The 25847-nt window shown below is 41.9% G+C and overlaps 1 protein-coding gene across 1 annotated transcript in view; it reads right to left on the bottom strand.

Moving 5' to 3' along the window:
* Window positions 1-638: 638 nt before the first annotated feature.
* Ube2e1 (ubiquitin conjugating enzyme E2 E1) overlaps window positions 639-25847 on the bottom strand; it is a 51945-nt gene continuing 26736 nt past the window's right edge. Inside the window, exons 4-6 of the mRNA XM_051206758.1 lie at window positions 3648-3780; window positions 2608-2755; window positions 639-1406 (exon numbers count right to left, since the gene is read on the bottom strand). Coding sequence (XP_051062715.1) covers window positions 1309-1406; window positions 2608-2755; window positions 3648-3780 — 379 coding nt within the window. The 3' untranslated portion in view covers window positions 639-1308. The remainder of the gene's footprint in view (window positions 1407-2607; window positions 2756-3647; window positions 3781-25847) is intronic.

A 25847-nucleotide genomic window follows, 5' to 3' on the forward strand; every position in this document is an offset into this window, starting at 1 on the left:
AGAATTTGTTACCATGTTTTTAAAATGATAGAGTGAACATGTCCTAGGTTAGTATTCCTTTTTCTGAGACATGATCTCAGGTAGTCCAAGCTACTCTCAAGGTCAGTGTATAGCTGAGGATGACCTTGAACTCTAATCCTCTGGCCTCCACCCACAAGCTGTGATGCTCAGCTTTTACCTACATGTGTCTGGAGAAGTGTGAAGCAGCAGTACTACCAAGTCACAGAAACTGCCCTGCAAGGTGGTAACACCAATTGACCAGGGTAGCTCATTTCTTACATTCCCGCTGCTACTGCATCTACAAATTGGATAATGCTTTCAGGAATATGGGGTGAGTTTATATTTGAAGCTTAGCTGGCTCTAACTGCTTATTTTGTTGTTTTTGGTTTTGGTTTCTTGAGACAGTTTCTCTGTGTATCTCTGAAGTCTGTCCTGGAACTCCAGAGTACCTCCTGCCTCTGCTTCCCAAGTGCTGGAATTAAAGGTGTGCCCCACCATGCCCAACTCTAATATTTTTAAAGATATCTCCAAATCTGCTGTGTAAGTACCTGTCCTGGCATATTAAGTAGTATGTATTCCTTAACCTGCTCCAGAGGCAAAGACTCTGTGGAGAGGAAATGAATACAGAAGGGTCAGGGTTGTTCTTAATATTGTTTATTAGCACAGTAACAAATGCAGACGTAAGAAGTCTAAAACACATAACCAGTCCACTGAGCAGTTCCTATTCCACGCCTACGGTTAACAGCTTAAGGTATTTCACTACAGGTTTCCACAAATCCTGATTCAACCTTTAATTTGCATATGAAATAAAATACATTAACTACTCGTTTCCTACATGGTATCTCATAGCCAGGTGTCCATTTTATATATATATGAGGTAACAATCTCTACAAACTGTTAAATACCATTGTTTCCTTCTAAGAGAGAAAAACAAATTCAAACTTTTTAAACAAGAAAATAGGACTTTACATAAATGGCCATGTGTGTAACCTATACAAATTTAAGCTGATTTTGAAATTACAGTAGACTACAATTAATGAAACCCAAGTGTCTACACATACATTCTTTTCTGTTGAACTAAAAACCAGCTAATCTTGCAAAACTGACAGCTCTAAAAGTCACTATTACCAATTTGTCTACTGTAGCAAGATACCTTAAGTTACAACAAAATCTTAGGAAGTAAGACTGAATAATATCTGTTATAGAAATACCCTACTCTTTACCAACTCCCACCCTCCCCCACCCTTTCAAAATCATAAGCAGCTCTCTTCTGTGACAGACAGATAATGGAAGAACTGAAAGCCCAGTTTATGTAGCATATCTCTTGGTCCACTGTCTGGCCATTCTGTCGTGTTCTGCTCTGTTGGTCATATACTGAGTGGCAATACTTCCCACCAAAGGGTCAGCTGGAAGAAAAATATGTACATTATTTTGGAGAAAGTAAATTAAAACACACAGCAGTTATAACCATGCTCAATGTCTGAGACACCATGCTGTTTTCTTCTAAATATTAAAGACATTTTTTAAAAAGATCTATGTGTATGGATAATCTGCCTGCATGCTATACCTGTAGGTGCTGGGAACTGGACCTGAGTTCTCTGCAAGAGCAACTGGTCTCAACAGCCCATCTCCTAATCTTAGCATAAGGAGAACAAGGGTGGTTAAGAGGAGTCTTGCTTTGTTTTCTTATTGTCCTTCTCTCCCAGCAAGCAGCACTCTTGTTCTCCATGTGTATGACCAAACTCTCAAGTCTGGATACCCAAGGCACTGTTAGAGCACTGTGGTTGCTGTGAAGTCTGTGGCTGGTGCAGCCGACACTATTGTACTCTGCATACCTAGAAACCACCAAAACCCAGATCCCCAACTAAATGTGTTTCTTCAAAACAGAATTCCTAGTTAAATTTTTATGTTGATGCAGAAAAATAAATCTTTTTTTTTTTTTTTTTTTTTTTAATGTTTAGTCCTGAGCTGGAGAGATGGCTCAGAGGTTAAGAGCATTCATTGACTGATCTTCTTAAAGGTCTTAAGTTCAATTCAACAACCACATGATGGCTCACAACCATCTATAATGAGATCTGGTGCCCTCTTCTGGCCTGCAGGCACACAGAGGCAGAATGTTGTATACATAATAAAACACAAAAAACAAAAAAACCCAACAACAACAACAACAACAAAACAAACTGAAATTACATTTGCAAAGATCCTTTTAAAAATAAACAAAATAAAATGATTCGTTACAGTAAGATTAGAATTCTGAAATTTTAAAGTGATTAGTCCCAATAAGATGTGATTCTCTAATCACCAAGTATTTGGCAAAAAAAAAAAAAAAAAAAAAAAAAAAAAAAAAAAAAAAAAAACGTCACTTTCAAAAGTGAGAACTGGCTGTGGGGCAGGCAAGTGCTCACAGAACCACTACCAAAACAGGAAGGCAACAGAGCCACCCACCCAGCCTCAGTGCCGAACACAGCAAGCGGCTGCATTTTCCAACTAGTGGGTTAAACTTTTGATTAAAACATCCTTCAAAAACTTAGGTCTTAGTTTATGTGGGAAACAAGTACCTTTACCTTTTCATTTAGTAAGGAATAAAGTACAAATTCTGAGCCTTACCAGGATTGCAGTCTGTGAGGAGTGAGCAGATAGAGAGGAGGACTTTGGAGATGGTCAGTGCTGGGCTCCAGTTGTCTTTCAATATGTCCAAGCAAATAACTCCTTGGCTGTTAATATTACAGTGATAAATTCTTGTACGAAATGTAACCTAAAAATAAGGTATTGTTAAGCAGCATTCAGGTAGGAGACTTTTTATTGCACTTCAGCTGGCTAATCATAAAACTTAGAAGACTTGACTGTGGTGTTACAGTCTTTCATTTTAAGACAATGCCCATTGCCAAAGGCAAAGGGGGGGGTAACACTTCCTCTCTTCTATAGGGGTTTCTTTTCTTTCCTTTTTTTCCAACTTCCTCTATTCTTTTCTTCCTCTCCTTCTTCTCTTTCTTTTCTTGTTATTTTTGAAACAGTGTTTCTCTGTTCTGGAACTCACTCTAGACCAGCCTGCCTCAAACTCAAATCTGCCTGCCTTTGCCTCCCTGGGATCTGCTGGGATTAAAGGTGTGTGTTACCACCACCTGGCAGGGTTTTTCTTTTCTTGACAGGCTAGCCTCGAACTACATATCCCAGACTAGCTGCAAACTTTAATCCTCCTGCCTATTGCTGTTTCCAGAATGTTGTGATGACATTCTTGGCTTAATTTTAATGTATTAAATATGGATATTTCTAAGTGTGATTTGTTGGTTGTTTGCTGACCTCTTGTGTTAGCTGGTAGTAATAACACTGCTTTTGAGTAAGCTTCTAATCTAGCACAGGTTTTAAGCACCTCTAGAAATGCCTATTGCCAACTGAGGAACCAATCCAATCAATAGTTATTTTATTTACTTAAAACTATAAACATGTATACCCAAGAAGCTGAGCTCTTTACTGACCCAAACATCAGATCCAGACTGTCTACCTAAATCACAGACTACTAAAATGGAGTATCCACAGGTACTTCCACGGCCATGGAAGGAACTTAGCTTTTGTGATTGCATTTTAAAAACTTCAATGTGTCTCTCATAGCAACAGTCAGATCTGAGAATACATGTGAGATTTCTTACCTTTGGAGGCTTGAAGGGATACTCTGGTGTGAAGGTGATATCGAGGAAAAACACGCCACCTTCATACACAGATCCCGGAGGTCCGAGAATGGTCGACCTCCACTCATAGATATTGTCGCCTTTGGGACCAGCACTGTGAAATAATACACCATACCAGCAGATAAAGGATGGTGACAGTGTCTCAGAAAAAGGAAAGAACCCCGCCCATCCTTTTGGCTTAGTGTCTGGATTCTCTTCAATAAAGACTGTGGTATAAACTCATCATCTATCAGGAATGATAGAAGAACATCTAAGCCTACTAGTTATAACCAGACACGGTACCTTCAACTCTCAAATGTCTTAATATGTAAGGTAAAGAAGCAATTAAAAACATGTCTTGGAAGCTAAGCTGGTGACTGTTAGCTCTCAAAGAAACCTGGAATGTCTCATTAGGCATGTGTGTCTCTTCCCTGCTCTCCTCATCTCTCCCCCTCCCTTCCAGGGGCTGGGCTTCCACTTCTCTTCCCCTAGCCTCTACCTTATAACTCAGCTGTTTTGGCTATGGGCTCTCTTCGTCCATGGCCCCTTTCTTGATTTGCTTGCCCCCTTCTTTGTCGCCCCCCCCTGCCCCACCAACAACTACCAGTCATGGTCTTGTTCAATCTGCTGGCCAGGTTCTGTCCAGACTCTTGCAGATGCCCCTACCTATTTTCCCCCTTTTTTTTTCTACAGTAAAACCTACTCAACCACACCTAGGACAGATCCTCATTTAAGTTTTCTCAGGGCTACATCATCTCTTGTAACCATGTCTGGTACCAACGATCTTATTTTCTGATCCATAGATTGACTCTTCCTTGTGCTCTATCTCCTTAATCTTTGCTCTAACTAAGGTGCTTGGCAGAGTCCGACCCTGGTGGGGCTGGTCAGCTATATTGGTGAACTCCAGATTGAGGTAAAGACATTCAACACTGGCTTCAGTTTCCACAGGCACAGATATGAACATGTACATACACAGACACTATTGCTTTAGCTAATGGATTTCCCCTGAGAAAGAGTAGCCCAGGATGCCTTGGAATCATAATCTCTGATTCAACTCCCACAAATCCCAGCTTGGTGACTGTGCTTTTTACCTGATGAACTAATGAGTGAGGAAGGAAAAGTGTCAAGGGTGTATTCAGTTTTTGCTTCAGTGTCAGACTCAAAACTAAGCTAACTCCAGTAAGCCATTAACCAAACCCCATTCTTGTTAAATATACTTGGCTAGACCACCACTTGGCTACAGTAAGTATCCTCCTCAAACATCGCCCTGGCTACCAGAGTGCTTTGTATTTAAGCACCTTAACAAAAGTGGTAAAAGCTTACCCTCCAATTCTACGACCTACGAGAGTACAATACACCTACTGCTCTGATCAGTGAGGAAAGTACTATGGCAAGGACAAGAGCTGGGAATTAGGACACTCTGCATGCAGGCAAATGGTAATGGAGCAGACAGAACTACTTCCCTCAATCCCTCAGACAGGTTTCCCTGACTGGCCTCAAACTCAGAGATCCACCTGCCTCTGCCTCCCAAAAGGTGGAATTAAAGGTGTGTGTCACCCCTGCCTGGCTCAAAACTGCTCTTTTTTTTTTTTTTTTTTTTTTTTTTTTTAATATACTAGATTTGCTTCAACTCTCAATGCATGTTCATGTACCCAATGGTCATGATTTGGGGCTTAACAAGACAAACCGTCCTCAAAAAACTTAGGTCAACTGCTAGGAAGCAGGTTTGATTTTCAGATGAGGGGACAGAGATGAAGTGGGAAGGAGAGGGGATAAAAGGCTACCTGTGACCTACTTCCTTACACAAGCTGGGGGTGCAAACACTAATGACATTGGGATTTTCAAGATACGGACCAATCTGGATGGCCGTGTGCAGCAAGAGCTGGGACACAGCCCTAAACACATGCCCTGTGACCTGAGCAATTCACTAAGCCAATTCAAACTCTGGTCAGCCTCAGCAGTGCTCAAGAATGAAAGGAACTGAGGGAATCTAAGACTGGCTCATAGGCATCACTCACGGTGGCTGTCACCATCAGACAACTGCTCAGACAGTACAGCCTTTAAAACCTTTTAGTGGTGGGTATTTCCAGGGACTCAAAACCAGTGTGGGGAACTGTAATCCCCCTTAGCCTAAAGCAGGAGGCTAGCCTGGGTTGGAGACTTGCTTTAGGTTAGATAACAGTATAAAGTTACTCATCTATGAGTATCTATGGTATCACTTCTACAAGGTGGGGGGGGGCAGGAAAGACTCTAAAAACTACTTACCTCTACTTACATATGAGAGAGAGAGACAGAGAGAGAGAGAGAGAGAGAATGGGGGGGGTAATACTCCTGCCAAGGCCTCCAAATGCTGGCATGATAGGTATGCACCATTACACCCAGATGCCCATCCATTTCTTTCTAAAATGGCTGAGCAGGTTTACACCCAGGTCAGCTAAGTTTACTTCTACTAGCCTCTGCCTCCTCCCCCTTTGTTGTGTAACACAGGCTGACTCTGAACTCAAGACTCCATGCCCCATCTTCCTACAAGCTGGGACTGCGGGCATCCACACTCTAGCACTCACTGTTGCTTGAATTAACAGGAAATACTTTCATTTCCACAATAAGAAACTCAACTGTCACCAACCTGAATGGTTACATTATGTGAAGTTCTGAATGGACGAGCAGCAAGTGCTCTTAATCAATGAGCCATCTTTTCAGTTAAAAGTTTCTTTGCAACAAAATATGGTTCCAAATGGAAGTAAAATAAAACTCTTTTACAAGGCAAAAAAAGATGCCCCCCCCCATAACGCTTTCTGACCACACAGGTTTACAGCACTAGGAGCAGGCCAGGCATAGCCAACTACAGAACAATTCTGCCAGTGCAGCCAAGTCTGCGTCTGTCAGGCAGCATCTCACTTAGTCAACAGGACTGTCTCCACTGGCAGCTTTTCTTGGGACTCTAAGGTGCATGTGACCCATGCTCACCTTGCTAATGGTATACTGTTGACTACATTTCCTGAAGTCACCATTGGCAGTAACTTCTGCTTAACATGTGAGGCTTTAAGAGAATTTATACAGCACAGATTGAGTCCAAGTCATTTTAGATTCATGCCTAAACCAACCAAACAAACAATAAACAAAACTGTTGGAAATGAACAAAAACAAAAGCTCTGCCATTGGAGCAGTCCTAGTAGGATCTGATGTGCTCTCTGGACTGACCTGAACTTTTCCAGTATAAAAATTTCCACAAAAACAACTTTTGTTCTCCAGTAATTTCTGTGAATCCTCCCTACTCCTCCCTCCAGCATCTCTCTCTCTCCCATGTCTACAGTCAAGCCAGTTACATCCCAGTTTTCCAATGAGGAAACCTGAAGAAGAGGGTTATACTCCATTTTAAAAACTGTATTTCTTCTAGCTATCAACTTTAAAAGTTTATTAGAAGACAGCACCTTGGTTTACAGACACACAAAGCCCCATTTTAGTATAATTCTTCAGGTTTCATTCTGAGGCAGTTCCTTAAGTTTACAATCTTTCTTTCCTCTTCCACCTCTGAGGGCTGAGATTACAGGCGTAGGTCACTGCACCCAGCTATTTAGAGTATAATTCTGAAGACTTAGTTATCTACTTTTAAAACAGCGGTCGTGGGGTTGGGAAGAACGGACAATGAGGCTGAGCTAGATAGAAGCAGGCAGGCATCAGCAGGAAGTGAGAGTAAAGGACAGCGCAGTCCAACTGAGTGAGCATGTTTCAACAGACCCAAGCAATGCCTGGCATCCATGATCTGATGGCGATGCCATAAAGTAAAGAACCAGTCAGTATCCCTAGGGAGCAAGAGGCTGTAAAGACTGCCACCTGGCTAGTTACTCTGTGTACCTCATTATAGGACTTTGAAGACAGTGAGCAAGCTGCTTATAGGAAGCACACCACTCACACACATCACTCCACCCAGTCCCACATTTCAAAATAAGTCTCAGGGCAGCAGGTGATAGCCAGAGGCTAACACAAATCTTCAACAATGTTAAGGGATGCACTACTAAGCATCCCGAAGTGCACCAGACAGAGCACCAGGCTCAAAATACCACTTCTAATCTTGTCTTCTTTTGCTAGGAAACTCAGAGAGTATGATCAGCTATGATGGTAGCAGAGGGTAGATCCTCCCCTTCACAAAGAGGCTGGGAACACTGCCCTTTCCCTAAGACCTACCTACTCAGCATATCTAGCTAGGGCTTTTATTTAAAATAACCATCAACTCTTTCATTAAACAATAGTGATTTGTAACCTAGATGTGGGGAGCAGAAGGAGCTTGAAATTCCTGAAAACTACACCTGAAACTAAGAGGCCAGATGTAGTGCACACGTCTATACCCTCAGCACTGGAGAAGCTGAGGCAAAAAGTAGACTGGAGTGAGTCGGACAGTCTAGTTGAAGAGACTAAGAGGGGAGAGACTATAGTGAGCACTGTGCAAAAGTCTACACAAGAAGAGGAGAGGAGGATGCTGGCCGACTTGAGCAAGTCTGTGGACTGGCTCTCACATAACACATCACTGTGTCCAGGGAATCTGGCCAGCCTCACTAGAGCAGAGTGGGCCAAGGCCCTTGTATCTTCCTCAATAAAGGAAAGGAGACTGGCTAAGGCACCAGTCAGAGTGGCAGTCCCACAAAGATTTCTAATTCCTGTTACACCAACACTCAACTCTCCAACAGGAGTGTCCAACAAGAAGTGAACAAATCTCAAATGGGTCCAAATTCTGTGGCTGTCCCAGTAGTTAAACAACTCTATTTACATCATAGTTAGATCTCAGCCTTCTCTAAGGAATTAAAACACTTAACTATGCACATATGTCTGTGCACCACATGCATGCAGTGCCTGCAGAGGTCAGAAGAGGGTGTCAGATCCCTGGATTGGAGTTTTAAAAAAGTTGGGAGCTGTCATGTGGGTGCTGAGAATTGAACTCTGGTCATCTGGAAGAGCAGTCAGGGCTCTTACTGCTGAGTCATCTCTCTGGCCCTTTCAAGAGGTATTTTTTCCCCCTCCTATCTCATGTAGAAGATGACCTTGGAATTCTTCATTCCTCTATCTTCTTAATATACAAAGGGATTTTTAATAATAACTTTTTATAAAGCACAAGGCTGACTTATAGCCTATAGATGCTGTAGGCTACAAGAAAAATCTATCTGTGCTATTTTACAGGTATGATGCAGTTATCTGGCTACACATCTGTCTTACGTGGTAATTTCCTCATACATACTTAATCAAAAGGTCAAATTGGTTGGTTAGGATTAAACAGCAGCACAAATCAGGAGAAACAGTGACATCACAATCTCAATTCTTACCCACCTAGTCCTTCAACTGTAGTTTTACTGTGAATGCTCTGCATTATACAGGAACCACAATCTGACGCATCTGGAAAACAACTGGCTATATGAAGGATAAAGTCTTGATTTAACCATACTTTAGTTTGCCTGTGTGCATGTGTAATGTCAGAGGACACCACCAAGTGAAGTCCAGGTCTAGAATTCAGGTGCTTAGGTGTGGCTGCATTCAGAAACTTTACTGGGTAAGTCACACACTGGTCTGATCGTATGTAAAAAGAAAACCATTGTTGGTGTGATTTGCAAGCAGAGAGGCTGAGACAGGAATGGCTGGACTAGTCTTTAGTAGCCTGAAATAAGCAATATGCTTCTATCTCTGGTCTGGCAGCAGAGAGAAAACAAATGAAAGGACAATCAGTTCCTCGTCAAAGCTTGAAATGGAATAATTACAAAGAGTTAACAGGAAAGCCATTTTCTTAGAAAGGTTAACGGAAGCATTCAGGGTAACAGCAGATCCACAACGCTGTGGACTATGTGAGAGGCAGCTGGGGGAGAGCAGGTCTTGTTCCCATTCCCCCCTTTTTTTTTGAGACAGCGTTTCTCTGTGAACAGCCCTGGCTGTCCTAGAACTCACAGAGATCCACCTGTCTCTGTCTCCTAAGAGCTGTGATTAAAGGCATGCACCACTACCACACAATACATTTTCCTTTTTCTGAGACAGGGTTTTACTATGTAAGCCCAGGAAGGCCTTATACTATGGGTCCTCCTGCTTCAGCCTCCAAAGGCTAGGATTGCAGGTGTGGTCTCCACTTTGTTTTTTGAGATACTCTCACCAGACTGAATCTCACTGTTTTAGACAGGCTGGCTACCCAGCAAGGTCTGGAATCAGTCTCTACTCCTCTACACAGGGATTAAAGGAACACATGGGAGAGCTGGGGATTTGAACTCAGGCCCCTCTGCTTTACAGCAAGAGCCCTTCCTTAGTGCTGAACCCTGGAGCAATATAGTGCCTGCCACAAAAACAAAACAAAACAGCTGTTAAAGAACAGCAAAATTCTCACAAAGGTATTACCAACACTTAACTGTGGGATGATTCAAGAACGTCTCTGCAGTTTCCATGCTGCAGCTGCTGCCAATCTCAGAATTCAAATGGGGGCTGAGCCAGGGGTAGAAACTTTGGAACCTTGCTACAGTAATTTTTGGTCACTTATTGTGTGACGTGAAACTAATTTTTATTGTTTGGCAAGATTTTTATTATCAGTAGTAACAATTTTAAGTGGTTTTGTAGCCCCTGTTGCTCTAAAAAAAAAAAAAAAAAAAGTCATAAAAGTCATTTAGATGAAATTTTCAACTTATGGGGGGATTTTAGAACACTTCCGTACTTTCCAGTCAAGCCTAGAACTTTCTTGCCTTCCCTTCCAACCCAATTACTACCCTCTTGTAGTTCATGTTAACACTCCTCAATCCAGAACTCACTGGTATTTCTTTGGAGGACAGACATGCTTTCAAAGAAAGCTGGCATTTATAGGGCCAAGGAAAGAAAGGCCAGGAAGAGCTCCTAAGATCTCGTTCATGAAATGCTATTTGCCATTTTTACTCAGAACTTCAAGGGATTTTCCAGAGGCTGCAGCTGTGCAGGGGATGAACTAGGCAGATGAAACCCAGCTGCCTTCTATTATGCCAGGCATTAAAGAAACTGGCAAATATGTAATACAGCAGCACTCTTCTAAGGTTTTTTAATTTTGGAAAATAGCTATTTTCATTTTAAATGCTGTTTATATTGTTATTTTAAAATTAGATTTTTAATGTTCTTTTTAATTTGGAATATAACAAAGCTCCATAAATATTAGCTATACAATCATGTTACTGCATCTAATGGGATGGCCCAAAGGAGTAATGGAATGAATATCCGTTTTAGTGGTACTATCAATCAGACCCTGGGACCTGACTATTCTACCAGATCCCACACAGCTCCAGTGCCTACAAAGGCTTTCCTCTGCCAGAGACAGGACATTGCTTTGTAGCCCAGGCTGGCCTGAAATTCTGTTATAGTCATGAGCCACTGTGTCTAGCTTGTGTCAGCCTGTACTGGGGTCTAAACCAAAACATTTGAGAACCAACTAAATCATTTAAATGTTAGTGGCATTAGCTAAAACAACTGGGCATCAAACATGGTGGTGACAACCATAATTCTAGCACTCAGAAGACAGGCAGACACAGTGATCAAATCTCAGATTTAGTTCAGTCTGAACTATACAATGAGTACTATCTCAAAAACCAAGGACTCGGGTATAGCTTTGAGACAGAGTACTCATCCTGACATTTTCGATGTCCTTTACTCAATCCCCACAGAATGTGGTACCTGGGACACAGAAGCAATTGGATCTCTGAGTTCCAGCCCAGTATGCTCTACATAGCAACTTCCAGGCCAGCTAGGGTTACATAACAAGACATTGCCTTGAAGGAAGGAAGGAAGGAAGGAAGGGTAGGCAACAATAACAGTTACTAGGACCTAGAAGAAATGCACCTGGGCAGTTTCACAGTTTGGGGTGTGAGAGAGGTCACTCTCATCCAGGTGAGACTGTCGTCAGCCTCCACCACCTAGAGCTGGTGTGCACAGACTACTCACTTGGAGGGTAGCTCTTAACTTCTTTTTAACATAGCTCGTGAAATTTATATGTAAGTCAATGCACTATGACTTCCCAGCCAAACTGGGTCCTTTTGCTTCTTTTCTGGAGAGGTGGCTCAGTGCCTAAGAGCACTTGCTGCTTTCCAGAGGAGCCAAGCCAGGCTCCATTCCCTTCATCTACACTGAGACAACTGCCTGTAACTCCAGCTTCAGGGTCCCATGCCTTCACACGTGGTGCGCACACACACATGCAGGCAGATACTCCTACACATAAATACAAATAATATATTAAGGAGATATTATTTCCTCTGACACATGGGCAATGTCCCTTTTTATGTGTCTTAGAAACTCACCGATTCCTCCAGAAGTTTGGCCACCCTAAGGCTCATTGGAGAGAGGTCACCCCAGAGAATGGGACTCACTTAGATGGCACAGATGTGCCAGCTGCAGCTAGTTTCTTCCCAACCCAGGTATAAGGGTAGAGAAGCCCTCAGAGAACTTAGCCAGCCCTACCTGTTACCAGAGTCCAAGTGAACCCTGTCCCAATCAACCTCCAGATATAAGATATAAGGATATAAGAAAGGTTACAATAATAACTAGTGGCTGTTCAGGATTTTTTTTTTTTAATGTAGCAATAAAATAGCTGGTAGCTCTTTCATCCAAAATGGATTTTCCTTGATGTTAAAGCTACACAGAACTCTGAGTTCCAGGCCAGCCTGGTCTACAGAGCTAGTTTCAGGACAGCCTCCAAAGCAATACATAGAAACTGTATCTCAAAAAAACAAAAAAAGCTGCACAGGAAGACATTGGAAACAGTGTAGAGGAAACTGGTGAGTTACAGTGCCATAGCTGGCACCACCGTCAAATAACACATCTAGGAACTTGGAGCTCAGCAGAGAAATTACTGCAGGCCTGTCTGTGGGGCATTTTCTTCATTGCAATTTGATGCAGGGGGTCAGCCAACTGTGGGTGGTGCCATTCTGGGCAGGTTGACCTGAGCTGCTTGAAAAAGGAAACCGAAAAAGCCAGTAGGCAATGTTTTTCTGTCATTTCTGCTCCAGGCTCCTGTCTTGGCTTTCCTTAAGGGTGGACTGTACCCAATAAACTGAAACAAACCTTTTATTCCCAACTTGCTTTGGGCCATGGGTGTGGTTTTTTTTTTTTTTTTTTTTTTTTTTTTTTGTTTTTATTTTTTTCCTCCCTTCTTCTTCACAGAACAGAAACCAAATTAAGAAGGACATAAAGAAAACAAAAGGGCAAAAAAAACAACAACAAAAACTTAAACATCTGGACAAAACAGCCCTACAGACTACAGCAAGGAAGAGACCCAACATTACCAGAAGGAAGCAGTTGGAAAGGACCACCAAATTCCCAAATATGGGTATAAATGTTTGTTTCATTTAATTGGACTTTGTTATATAAAATTAAATAAAAAATACTCAATGCAAAAAAAAAAAAAAAAAAAAAAAAAAAAAAAAAAAAAAAAAAAAAAATAAACTATTAAAAACTTAACAGCTGAAAATATGCACAGGCATTTCTCAAAATGGGAGACTCCTATAGAAATGTAAATTAGCAATATATAAACTTCTTTCTTATTAGAATGGTAACGATTTTTAGTAGACCCTTTTCTATGAAATCCTGGCTCTCAGAACATGCCCTAAAGAATAACTGCTATGGAACCTTTTAATGAACACATTGCAGACTTTTCCTGTTTACTGTGCTTCCCTCTTACAAGCCTCACATTTACACACCCTTACTACTATATGGCTGTGTCCTACTATAATTTAGCTGTGTAAAGTAAAGGACCTAAAGTAAAGTGCTACAGTATAAGAATATTTAAAAGGATTTATCATAGGACGACAAAAGTATGTGCGTGCATCTTTGTGTGTTGTGTGTGTGTAGGTCAGAGGTCAACATAAGATGTCATCTTTATGCTCTACCTCACTTATGTTTATTCTCTGACTCTATGTGTAGGATGTTTTGCCTGCATGTGCCTACCTAGGCACACATTGCCCATGGAGGTCAGATGAGCTTCAGCTACTTGGAGTTCAGAGCTGTTTGACATGGGTGCTGTGAACAGAACTTTGGTCCTACTGAAGAGCAGCAAGCACTCCTAAGGACTGAGACTCTCTGGGCTAAGGACTCTCTGGGCCCCCTACCTTATATTTTTTCAGACAGGGCCGGTCACTGATCTGCCTGTCTCTACCCTGCTCCCACCCCCTTCCAGTGTTTTTGGCTACAGACATGTGCATCATGCCTGGCCTTTATTTATGTAGGTGCTGGGGATCTGAATGCAGGTTCTCAGGCTCTTGTACAGCCCCTTCCACCTTTTTTTTTTTTTTTTTTTTTTTTTGAGATAAGTCTCTCCCTGAACCTGCATCGAGCTGAACTGCCAGGCTGGCTGCTCAACAAGCCCCAGGACCACACGGCCTTGGCCAGCACTTTCATGTGGGTTCTGAGGAACTGAACTCAGGTCTTTTACTTTACACAGCTGAATTATGGATAGGGCACAACCATATAGTAGTAAGGATGTGTAAATGTGAGGCTTGTAAATGAGATGAGGTAAGCACAGTAAACAGGAAAAGTCTGCAATGTGTTCATTAATAAGAAAAAAGGTTTTATAGCGGCACACAAACAGCCTCATTTTTATGAGGCCAACCTTTTTTTTTTTTTTTTTTTTGAATCTGCTGATAGATACCTAAACTAATCCATAAATTGGCTATCTTGAATAATGTGTGATAAACATGGCTGTAGGTATCTCTGCAGAAAGCTATCTTTTATTGTGGCTGGACTTCTTTACATTTCACCAGCAATGATGAAGACTCCTCATGCCTCACATACACCTTGCACCCTTGCTGACATTTACTGCTTATTTTCTTTTTAAGAAAATCTTTTAGATTTATTTTATGTGTATGAGTATTTTGCTTGCATGTATACTGTGCACCACTTGTGTGCCTGATACCCACGGGAGTCAAAAGAATGGAGTTACAGGTGGTTGTGAGTACTGTGTGGGTGATAGGGAACCCAGTCATCTGCAAAAGCAGCCAGTGCTATTAATCACTGAGCTACCTCTCCAGCCTCTGTTCTTTATTTGATGACAGCCATTTGGCAGCCAAGCTCTTAATAGTGGTTATAACCTGGAAGATTTACATGAAGGACATTTACCCAGATGTGAATTATTCATTTAGAAAGCAATGACCACACATTCCATCTAGAACATATTCTTCACACTGAAAATTTAAACAAGAGGGGAAAGAAGCAAATATCTATAGCTCACCCTCTGGGTGACAGCACTTTGGCTGGAGAGCCAGCAGGTAAGAGGGCTGGTTCCACATCCCTACTCCAACGGCCCCATCTTTTCCCAAAGGGTGGGCAGCTTGGATCTAAAGTAAGTAAGACACATTCACTCCAGCTTCTTAGTCCCAAAAATAAATGTTTTCAGTGGATTACCACTGACTTATCTGAAATGCCTGGAGTCAGATACAGATTTCAGATTGGGGGGGGGTTACAAATCAATCATGCAAGTTGTGTGTGTGTGTGTGTGTGTGAAATTAAACACAATGGGGATGGATCCAGACTAAAACATGAGATCTATTTAGGATACATATACATCTTATACACTGAATATGATTTTTTAGTATACTTATATTTGAGTGCACATCACTTGAGGCCAGTGTGGCACTTCTACTTTAGGCGTCCTATCTATACTCAAAATTTTGGAGCATTTCGCACTTTCAGATTAGACATAACTCAATCTGTATGACATCATGGGAAATTTTCTAAAGTAATAACTACTCTCATTCTCAATTTAAATGCTTTTAAAAATTACATTTATGCCTACAACCCCTCTCTGTGTCTGGAAGTAAAAGAACTTGTGGATGCTGGCTTTCTCCCTTCACTATGTGGGTCCTGGGCATTGAACTCCAGCCAACAGGTATGACCAGCCACAAGCACCTCTACACACTGGCCCCTAAAACCTGTCCATGACTAAAGTGATTCAAAAGTCTCTTGTGGCTCAGTTATCACATTAAGGGGCGACTTGGGACCTGTGAAAAGTGGAAGTTTCTCCCTACATTAACTTCAGGAGTTTGCCCTCTTGGTCCACATGCTTTTTCTTTTTCTTCTGTATACACAATATGATATTAGGGACCTGAGGTCCAGCCCTGGGGAGAGACCATAAATGCTACAACAGGTAAATCAAAGGCAAACTTATTCCAAGTCAGCTTTCAAAAACAAACAACAAACAAACCCTCTAAACAACCAGTAACAGCAAGAACTCTGAAAGTCAGAGAGGAGAGACCATCCACCAAAGTAGGGCGCTCTTCTCTGCCCAAGAGCACACACAAAACGAGCCAGACTGCCAGCTGATGCTCAATTCATCAGATAAACAAAACTACTGTGAAAACTGAAGATGAAGCTGCATCTCAAATAAAATCAAATTAAGTTTGGAATTCAGTCCTCTAAAATTCATTAGTTTGTTCTGGCCTAATATTTGTGTTTAAAATACCATTTCAAGAAACAAACAAACAAACAAAAAAAGGCAAAAGTACTCTATTTTCACAAAAATTGCTCATTTTCATGAGTTATTTTCTTAATATTGAATTCTTTTGATCTTTATCAAACTCTACATATCAGGAAAAGTTACTTTGCCATTTAAAAAGCACAGACATCCATAGTCTGGCCTCCAATTCCAGCAAATGCCCCTTGCTCAACCAGTGGCCACACCAGCTGCCAGAGCTCCCCATCTGGAGCTTAGTCCAATTGTCATCACAAAGGCTTCATCCAGCAAGCAATGGGAGCAGATGCAGGGACTAACAGCCAAACATTAGGCGGAGCTGGGGGGGACTGAGGGCAAAGGAGGACTGCAGGAGAGAACATGGCCCACAGAATCAACTAAGTGGGTCTCACAGAGATGAAAGTGACAACTGGGGAGCATGCAGGGGTCTGCACTAGGTTGCTCTGCATACCTGTTATGGTTATTTATTAGCTTGGTGTTCTTGTGGGACTCCTTTAACAGTGAGTCCTCTGACTCTTTTTTGCCTGCTCTTAGGACCCTTTTCCTCCTACTGAGTTGCCTTGTCCAGCCAAGATATGAGGGTTTGTGCCTACTCTTATTGCAACTTGCTATTCTGTATTAGATTGATATCTCTGAGAGCCTTGCTCTTTTCTGAAGGGAAATGGAGGAGAATTAATGGGGGCGACATGACAGATTGGGAGGGGTGGAGAGGGGAAGCTGAGGTCAGACTATAATGTATGAGAGAACAAATCTCTCTCTCTCTCTCTCTCTCTCTCTCTCTCTCACACACACACACACACACACACAGCAGAATGAGCTTGGGGTGTATGTAGCTCAACAGTGAATGGCTAGCTGGCTAGCATAAGTGAAGTAGTGGATTGAATTTCGATTCTTGAAAACTTTGTGTTGAAAGTCCTAAATCCCAGTGCCTCGTCTTTTGACTTCATTTGGATTATATGTATGCATGCATGAATGTACACACAACCAGAGAGAGAGAGAGAGAGAGAGAGAGAGAGAGAGAGAGAGAGAGAGAGAGAGAGAGAGAGAGAGAGAGAGAGAGAGAGAGAGAGAGAGAATCATGTGAAGATAAAGGCAGAGATCTAGTTGATAGGATACAAATCACTAGAAGCCAGGCTAAAGTGAGTAATCACTAGAAGCCAGGCTAAAGTGAGTAAAGAGATTCTAACAATCCTCAAAAGGAACTATCTTTGCCAATACCTTGATTGAGCAGGCTGGGGCAGACTCAGGATGTGCAGGCCACATTGCCTCCAAAGACTGGGTATTGCTATGTGGAATGAAGTCAAATGGACACAAGTAGTGGGCTGGTATACAGATGTGAGTCCCAGTTCAGGCATGAAGTTTGAAGATATGCCTGAACATCAGGGAGGGTGCTGGGAATTAACAGTCGAACTACTGGACAAGACCCTGGAACAAGAGGTGCAGGACCTTGCTGAGTAGAAAGGTTGTTCGCTGTTTCATTAAATTTGGTTTTCAAATCCTAGGTTGTCTTAATCATTTCTTCTAGCCTTGTTAATATTGTCCTAGGCAATGCTCAAGTATTTATTCTAAATTCACTTAGGCACATGTATTTAATTTGTTAGTTGTCAGGTATATACATAGCAGGTTGCCAAAAACCACAAAAGATGCAACAAGACAAGTTGTGTCTGAAGGGTAGATATGCTGTGGTTGGGATGAAATCAGGTAGACACAGCAGGCTAGGCTGTGGCACAAGATGTGCATCCTGGTCCAAACCTGGAAATCAGTGGTAGTGTGGACTGGGCTAACCTACAGATCTGGGCCCTATCTAGGGACTAATGAGGGTGTGTGGAGAAGAGGATGGGACACTTGACAGGCTGCACATTGCTACAAGATATGAGTCAGGACTATGATAGATGCCACGAGTTGGATGGGTTGGAATAGAGTTAAGGAGTCTAGGTTCCCTTGTTAGTGATAGGGGCAAGTAAGGACTCTCAGAGGGGATGGCTGGGGCTATCGATACAAGTTGGCATTCCCCATATTAAGGGGTGTTCCAGAAATGGCACAGGGTCACAAGTAGGGCTTATGTTCCTAAGGGTATGAGACAATGGTGACAGGAGCTGCTATGTGTATCTAGAGACCCTCCCTGCAGAAGGGTGTCCTATGGGAAAGGGAGGACATGGTTGGTAGTGCAAATCACTGGTGTTTCTGTTTAAATATAAAAATAAAATTTATATTTATATTAAGAACCTGTAGAATTATACAGAGAAATAAAACTATGATGTGTGCATGTGTATATGAGACATGAACACTGAGCCATCGCACTGGCCCCTGAAAAAAAAATATTAAATTACCCTTAATTCTACCACACAGTTAATAAAGAAAGTAAGGAAGATGGAGAAAAGAGTTGAAGCTAGTAAAGCCAGGCAGGCAGCTCCAGCTCAGTATCCTGGCTTTCTGATTACAGTAATAGTTCTCTGCCAATGGTTACCTGGCATTGGGGCTCACCCCTAACACTGTTATTTATATTTATGTTTGCTTTTCCAACCCTGCTTAAGCAATTTCACGTTAGGATTATTAACCAAACAATATTTTGTGATCTGCTAAAAGTAAAAGGTGTTACTAAAATTCCTTAAATAAACATTAATTCAGGGCTGGAGAGATGGCTCAGTGTTAAAGCTCTTGTCATGCAATCACGAGAACTAGAGTTCAGATCCCTAACACCCATGTAAATGCCAAGCAAGCCCTGTTAGCCCAGCATTTAGGAGACAGAGACAGGAATCCTGGAGCAAGCTAGTAAGCTATACTAGCAGAATCGAAGAGCTCTGGGATCAAGAGAAAGAAGTTCTTTCTTGAAATACAAGGTGGACAGTGAATCCAGGAAGACACACAATGCAATAGTTGAAAATAAACATGTTGCACACAAAACTTTGTGTGAAGGGGAGTTTTTACAATATGGCAATCTGAAGGGAAAGGATCCTACCTCCGTGAAAATCAGAAACAGCTGGAGGTTTTAACAGTTCAAATGTTTTATGTAAGTTGCAAAGAGAACAAGAAACACAATTCTACTCCCATCACCAAATTCAACACAGTACAAAAGTCTGGTGGTCTCAGATGCAGCCTGAGGCCACTTCCTCTATTCCATTCAAGCTGGAAGGCAGGGACTGAGACCTCTGACAGGCACTGGGATGACCTGCACTGAACTGTGAGGTGATCCTGCTGAGGATACAGTACCACACACTGCTACAGCAACCTCTGGGGAGATGGGGCCTGGACCCATTGTTTCCTCCTGCTCCACTCCACTGCTGGAGATATTGAGTGAAGAGGAAATGCCCTGTAAAAGTCAGGGCTGGGCTTGGGTCTGCCTTCAGTGACTTCATCCTGCTGTCTGTACACAGCTATCTAACTCTGCATTAACACAAAGATAGGTGCTACAGCACCCCCTGGAGGCCCTCATGTGAAACACCATCATGGAACATTTTACAGGTGCCCAGGTTATCATTTACTTCTTAAGATGACAGCCATTTAATATTTAATACCAAAAGAATACAAAGCAGGGTCTTGACTAACAAAAATGTTTTATTATATGACTTTCCAATTTTATTTTATTTTTGAGACAAGGTCTCATTATGTAGCCATGGCTGGCCTGGAACTTGCCATCTAGACTGGGCTAGCCTTGGACACATAGAGAGCCACCTGTCTCTGTCTCCTGGGTGCTGGGATTAAATACTATCACCAAGCTTGGTTCCGAATTTCCAATTTTAAATGAAGCATATTCTCAGAGAACTAATAGCTTAGGTATATAAGTATTCCATATAAATTCATAGAAAATGCCAAAAAGCAAAAGTTTAATGGAAAGGAGACACGTTAGTCTCAGTCCAAGGTAAGGAATGTTTTAAGGTACATCATGGTGTTAGGGGCATAAATGCATAAACGAGTAAAAGCATTTAACAATAAAGAGTGTAAAGAATTTTTTTTCCTCCTTAAAAGGAGCAGGTAAAATAAAGATGGTATAATGAGCACGTATGTCAACTTTTATTCCTCCAATATCCACCAGCATTGCAGTAAGAACTTTTAAAAAGACACGTATCATGTCAGGCAGTGGTGGTGCACACCTTTAATCCCAACACTCAGTAGGCAGAGGCAGGTGGATCTCTGTAAATTTGAAGCCAGCCTGGTCTACAGAGTGAGTTCCAGGAGTTCCAAAGCTACAGAGAAACTCTTGTCTCAAAAAAGAGGAGACAGGACAAGAAGACAACAGCAACAGGCTCAGAGGTTAGGAAGCAGACAATGACAAAGGGTTGCCAGGAACCAAGACAGGTCGAAGTCCATGCAGTCAACATGGCTTCCAAAGACTTAACTAATTAATGGTGGTGCCTCTACAGGCTGGAGTGCTGCAGGAGAATGTCTGCTTCAAGGGAGGCCTGGCTTCAAGTGATAGGGGGCAGTCACAAGAGCCTGTGAACAGGTGGAGTGAGTTCCAAGATGGGTGTTTAACTTCCTTCTAGTTAAAGCCACAGCCTACAGACTTTGTCTTTACTGACAGACAGCAGAGTCATCTGCTAACATTGCTATGACACAAAATCCCCACAGAGGCTGGAGAATTACAAGTGGCTGCTACAGGCTCAGAGCCTCAGTTTTACAGTTGTGAGGAACCAGACTCAGTCAGGGACTGCATACACCTGGAAGGGCTTCTAAAGAGAAAACGGGACAGCCAGCTCTGGACTGCAAGAGGCTGAGCTAAGCTGGCCTGCCTTACTAAGTAAGTGTGCATGTTGTTTAGAATTGCTACATTTGCAGTATGCTGTTAGGCAGTAACAGGAATTCTGCTGGACTGGCTGTATTTTCCAGAGATGAGGGAAGAAAAACAAGAGGGTCTCCACACCCGGGTCATTAATATGGGTGAGGGCAGAGGTGCTCCACTGGACAGGAGCTTAAACAATCTGCTCAGGAAGACCCCCACACCATCCCTGGGTTTTCTCTAGCTCTTTCCCCAGGCAGTCTCTCTTGGGAAGCAACAGCAGACTAGGTAAAGCTCTCAATACAGCCATTACATCTGCATTAGACAACCAAGGAGCACAGTGCCTCTCTAAGATACAATTCAATGATCAAAACTAGAAAGCAGCAGCCAGCAACAAGAAACTGAAATTGTCAAGAAAAGGAAATTTCAAAACAAAAATATTTTTTTCCCTTTTGGAAATTAAAAGTGAAGGCAAACAGATTTCAAAAACTCCGATGAGAGTTGGCTGAGGTCTCCTAAAAAAGTAAGTTTCAAGAAAAAAACAAAACAAAACAAAAACAAACAAACAAACAAACAAACAAAAAACAAAACAGGAAAAATACTGGAAGCTGAAAGTGGGGGGACGTGGAGGATACATCTCAAACAAACAGCAGGCTGGGGAGATGGTTCAACAAAATAAATCATTTCCTATGTATACAGGCCTGAGTTCAGATGGCCAGCATTCACAAAGCCAGACTTGGTGGTGTATGTAAACAATCGCAGCAATGTGGGGCAGAGACAGGTGGATCCCAGGGGGCTTACTGCCCAATTAGCTAAAATGACAAGGTTCAGCAGGTTCAGTCCCTGTCCCTGTTGGAGAGTGACAAGGAAGATACCTGACATGGCTGTATATAATTCTACACAGGCATGGTGAGGTAAGATATACACTTGCTGCCCCTTAACTGAGGAAAGGATAAAGACAATGTAATATATTTACACAATGGAGTACTACTCAGCAGTAAGTAACAATAACATCCTAAAATTAGCAGGCAAATGGACAGATTAGAAAAAAACAAAACAAAACAAAACATCCTGAGTGAGGTAACCCAAAATCAGAAAGACAAATATAGTATGTACTCACTCATAAGCAGATACCAGACTTAAAGCAAGATATCCAGAGATACCTAGCATACAGTTCACAATCCCAGAAAAGCTAGAACCAGATGGAAGCAGATACAGAAATCCACAACTAATCATTGGGCCAAGCTCCTGGAGTACAATCTAAGCGACGGAGGAACAATAATATGAATGAACAAAGCAGTCAAGATCATGATGGGGAAACCCACAAAATCAGTTGATCCAAGCTAGTGAGAGATCAGTGACTCGGGTCTGACAAATGGGGAACCTACATAAACTAGACTCCCTTAATATAGGTGACAATGGTGTGAATGGGACAATATATGAGGCCACTGGCAGTGAATCCAAGATCTAACACTAATGCACATCATACAGAATGGAGCCCATTCTATATGATGAGATACCTTGCCCCAGCCTAGACACAGGTGTGTGAGGAGTGGAGATGTGCCTTGGACCTGCCTCAATGAGATGATGGAACAGACTTACTAGACTTCCTAAGGGGGGCCTTACCCTCTCAGAGGAGCAGATGGGGGTGGGGGGAGCAGGAAGAGAGAGGGAGGTGGAACAGGGATTGGAATGTTAAAAGAAATTTTAAAAAAAAAAAAAAGATACACACTCTAGGATGGTCACTAAACTGCAGTATCTCTTCTTCACACCTTTCCCAGTACATGTAACTAAAGGCATCACCAGCATCTGCCACTTTGGTGCTTTGTTAGTGGTTATGTGTGCTGACAGTGATCATGAGAAGACACAGGACAACTACCAGCAAGACACTGCTAAAGTGATAAAATTAGAGCACTCGAGGCTCTCTTGGCAAGACATCTGTCATGAGGTGTGGCTGTCAGCACTGGAGCAGCAGCAGCTGCAGCACTAGTCCCCAGAAACCTGAACATGGGACAGAATGTTCGTCTCAAGCCAGCCAGAGCAGTCAGCTAGGAGCACAAGCCTCTGTCCTTGGGCTGCTCCACCAGCAACACCAGCTAGAAGCAGCCTTCACTCGAAGGCAAACAGGGTACAGACATGGTTCTGCCTGGGAGTTCAGTAGTCTTTCCACAAGGAATGTAAGGCTCAGAGCAGCAAGTATAAAGAACATCTTGTGTTTACAATAGTGCAGAAGCTGTTCAGAAACACCCACTTTGACCTTACTACCTGGTCAGTTCTAGGCTAGACACAGAAGCAGCTTGTCTGGTGGGTGAACAGCTAAGGCCAAATCATGAAGAACCTTTAAAGAGCAAAGACAGTCTGGGGTAAAGCAACTCCACAATGAGTTCTTTAAAATATCACTCTGGAGAGAATTTCCCTACACTTTGCATCAAAGAACCAGGCCGGGAGCTGTTTGTTGAGTAACCTTAACCTATCTATAGCCACTCAGCTATTAACTGGAAGAGGCTAGGCCTAACCCTCCATAGTCTGGATACAACCTCCTATTGCCCAAGGTAAGGGAAACTTCACCTCAGTGTTTGGAGTGAGGAGCCTGGAAATCCCAGGAAGTTATGATATTGAAGCCAGAAAGATGGGCCAGGTAATCCAGAGTAAAGAGGCATGTGCTCAGATGGGGATGGGGTGGGGTCCATGCTCTCTTAACTTTTTTTTTTTTTTTTAACAAGCCCATTACTATCTGGGAAAGATGACAAGTAGGCCAAGAAGTAAACATTCCCTTTCTGGAGCTACCAGGCTTTAGGCGAGGCTAAGGACCTGACCCAAGGAACTTTTGACCAGGAGTAAGAGGGTCAGTTTCACTTCCCTTCAACACCTTTGGCACAATTCAAACACCAAGGGATAAGAAGCTAGAGCCTGCTCATAGACAAGCAGTAAGAGGCTCTAGTAACCTGGGTGGAAATGCAAGGTGATGCATCACAACACGTGTGGTGTTGCTTAAATACATGTGAGATCCTAGCCAAAGGTTTCCAAACACACAATGAACCAAAGGTATTTCAGGCATGGCAAGCCTTCACTGAAGCCTTCACTTGGCACACACAACCTGTGCACTTTGCATGCAGACAAGCACACAACTACTGTCTCAGACACTTTGGCTAGGACTGCAATTTCTATTGTACACGTAAAGTTCTGTGCTGTGATAGAAACAATGCTTTAATTAGGAAAAACAGACGTAAGTATAAAATTAGTATATCTCAGGACTGAACTGTGCTAACATGTTTGTTTTAAAAAATACTTATTAATTCTTTAAGAATTACATACATGTTTTATCATATTCACCTACATTCCTCCAAAATCTACTCTTAACCTCCCTGTGCCAACTTTCTGTTTTTACAATGTTTGATTTTAAAAACTGTTGTCGACTACCAACCTGAATCTCACCATAGATTAGATATAGATAGATAGATAGATAGATAGATAGATAGATAGATAAAAACTTTTAATAAATGTTAGCTTGGGGCAAGGAAAGGATTTCTGACAATTTCTGAAATGGTTTTAAATAGACTTCTGCCATTCTTATGATGTATGAGAAGTATTTTCAATGACAGTTATAAAGTTGAAGTAACAGTCTATGTTCTATATCCCATAGGATTGAATATTCAGCTAAGATATAATTCTTCATCTAAAATGAACCAGAACATTCATCTCATTAGTATATAGGCTATATTTGTCTTTAGGAAGTGATAAAAGTATATCAGAGAACTGCTTTTAAATAAATTTATGATTTATTCTCAGTAAATATTTTTTATATTTATTTTATATATCTACATTTATGGTTGTTTAAAAAAAAGAAAAAGAAAAAAAATTGGAGAAAGGGGTGAAAAACACGAGTCCTGCTTTAGAGGACGGGTCTATGGGAAGTGGAGTAGTGTGAGCTCGAGAGGGGGGATTTAGACCCAAGCCCAACCCAGTAAGAGAATGACCTTTAATCCCAGCACTCTAGAGGCAGAAACAGAGAGATTTCTCCAAGTTTCAGGCCAGTCTGGGCTACAGAAAGAGACTGTGACCCCAAAATTAAATATGTTAAAAACAAATAAGAGAAGGACTAGGTGTTATATCACAGAGCAAGTCTGAGGCTGGCCCTGGCTGTATGAGACCATGTCCCCAAAACAAAGCAAAGCCAAACAACAAAAAGGCAAATCATTCTACTTTCTCACAAATTTTACCTGACACAATGTGAATTATTTATTTATGTAGGTATTTATTTATTGTATACTGGTATTTTGTCTGTGTGCCACCTGCATGTCTAGCACCTGTGGATGCAATGTACATTTATTTACTGTCTGTCACTCATCCACCCATGTATTCATTCTGTGTAGGTGTTCTGTATGTGCACCACAAAGGGACACACTGGATCCTCTGTGGATAAAAGGGATTTCAATACATGTGAAGTCATGTGTTCTTGAAAGCAGATCATTTCTGACAAGATTTCCAAGTGTAATCTTGTTATTTTAGAGATTATTTTTAAAATAAAAATGAGAACTATTTTTCAACTTAGTTTCATACAGTTATTTCAAGTTCGTATCGAGATAAATGTGTGCACACGCATGTGCACATTACAGGGAGCTGTGAACTGCCTGACATGGGTGCTGGGAGCTGAAAGGTCTTTTACAAAAGCAGCAAGCACTCCTAATGCTGAGCCATCTCTCCTGCAGGGATTTGCCATCTTAATCAATATGCTAAACAAGCAGCTGACTTGCTTTTTTATTAGACTGAAATATGTAATATAACTTATCATTTAACAGATAGAAGCACACCAGTGAGAACTGGCAGAAACAGCTGTGGCATGGTCCTGTCACCTGCCCCTGGGGATAGAGTTAAGAGCCAGCAGAGCAGTGTATGCTATCCCGACCACACTATCTGCCAGGTACCAACAGAGGAAACTCTCATGCTTCTCTAGACTTGAGTGTCCTCATTTGTGAAATGGGGAATCAATCTAAATCTAGCCACCACCACCCCACTCACCTTTAAA

Source organism: Phodopus roborovskii, unplaced genomic scaffold, assembly GCF_943737965.1.
Source record: "Phodopus roborovskii unplaced genomic scaffold, PHOROB, whole genome shotgun sequence".
NCBI lineage: Eukaryota > Metazoa > Chordata > Mammalia > Rodentia > Cricetidae > Phodopus > Phodopus roborovskii.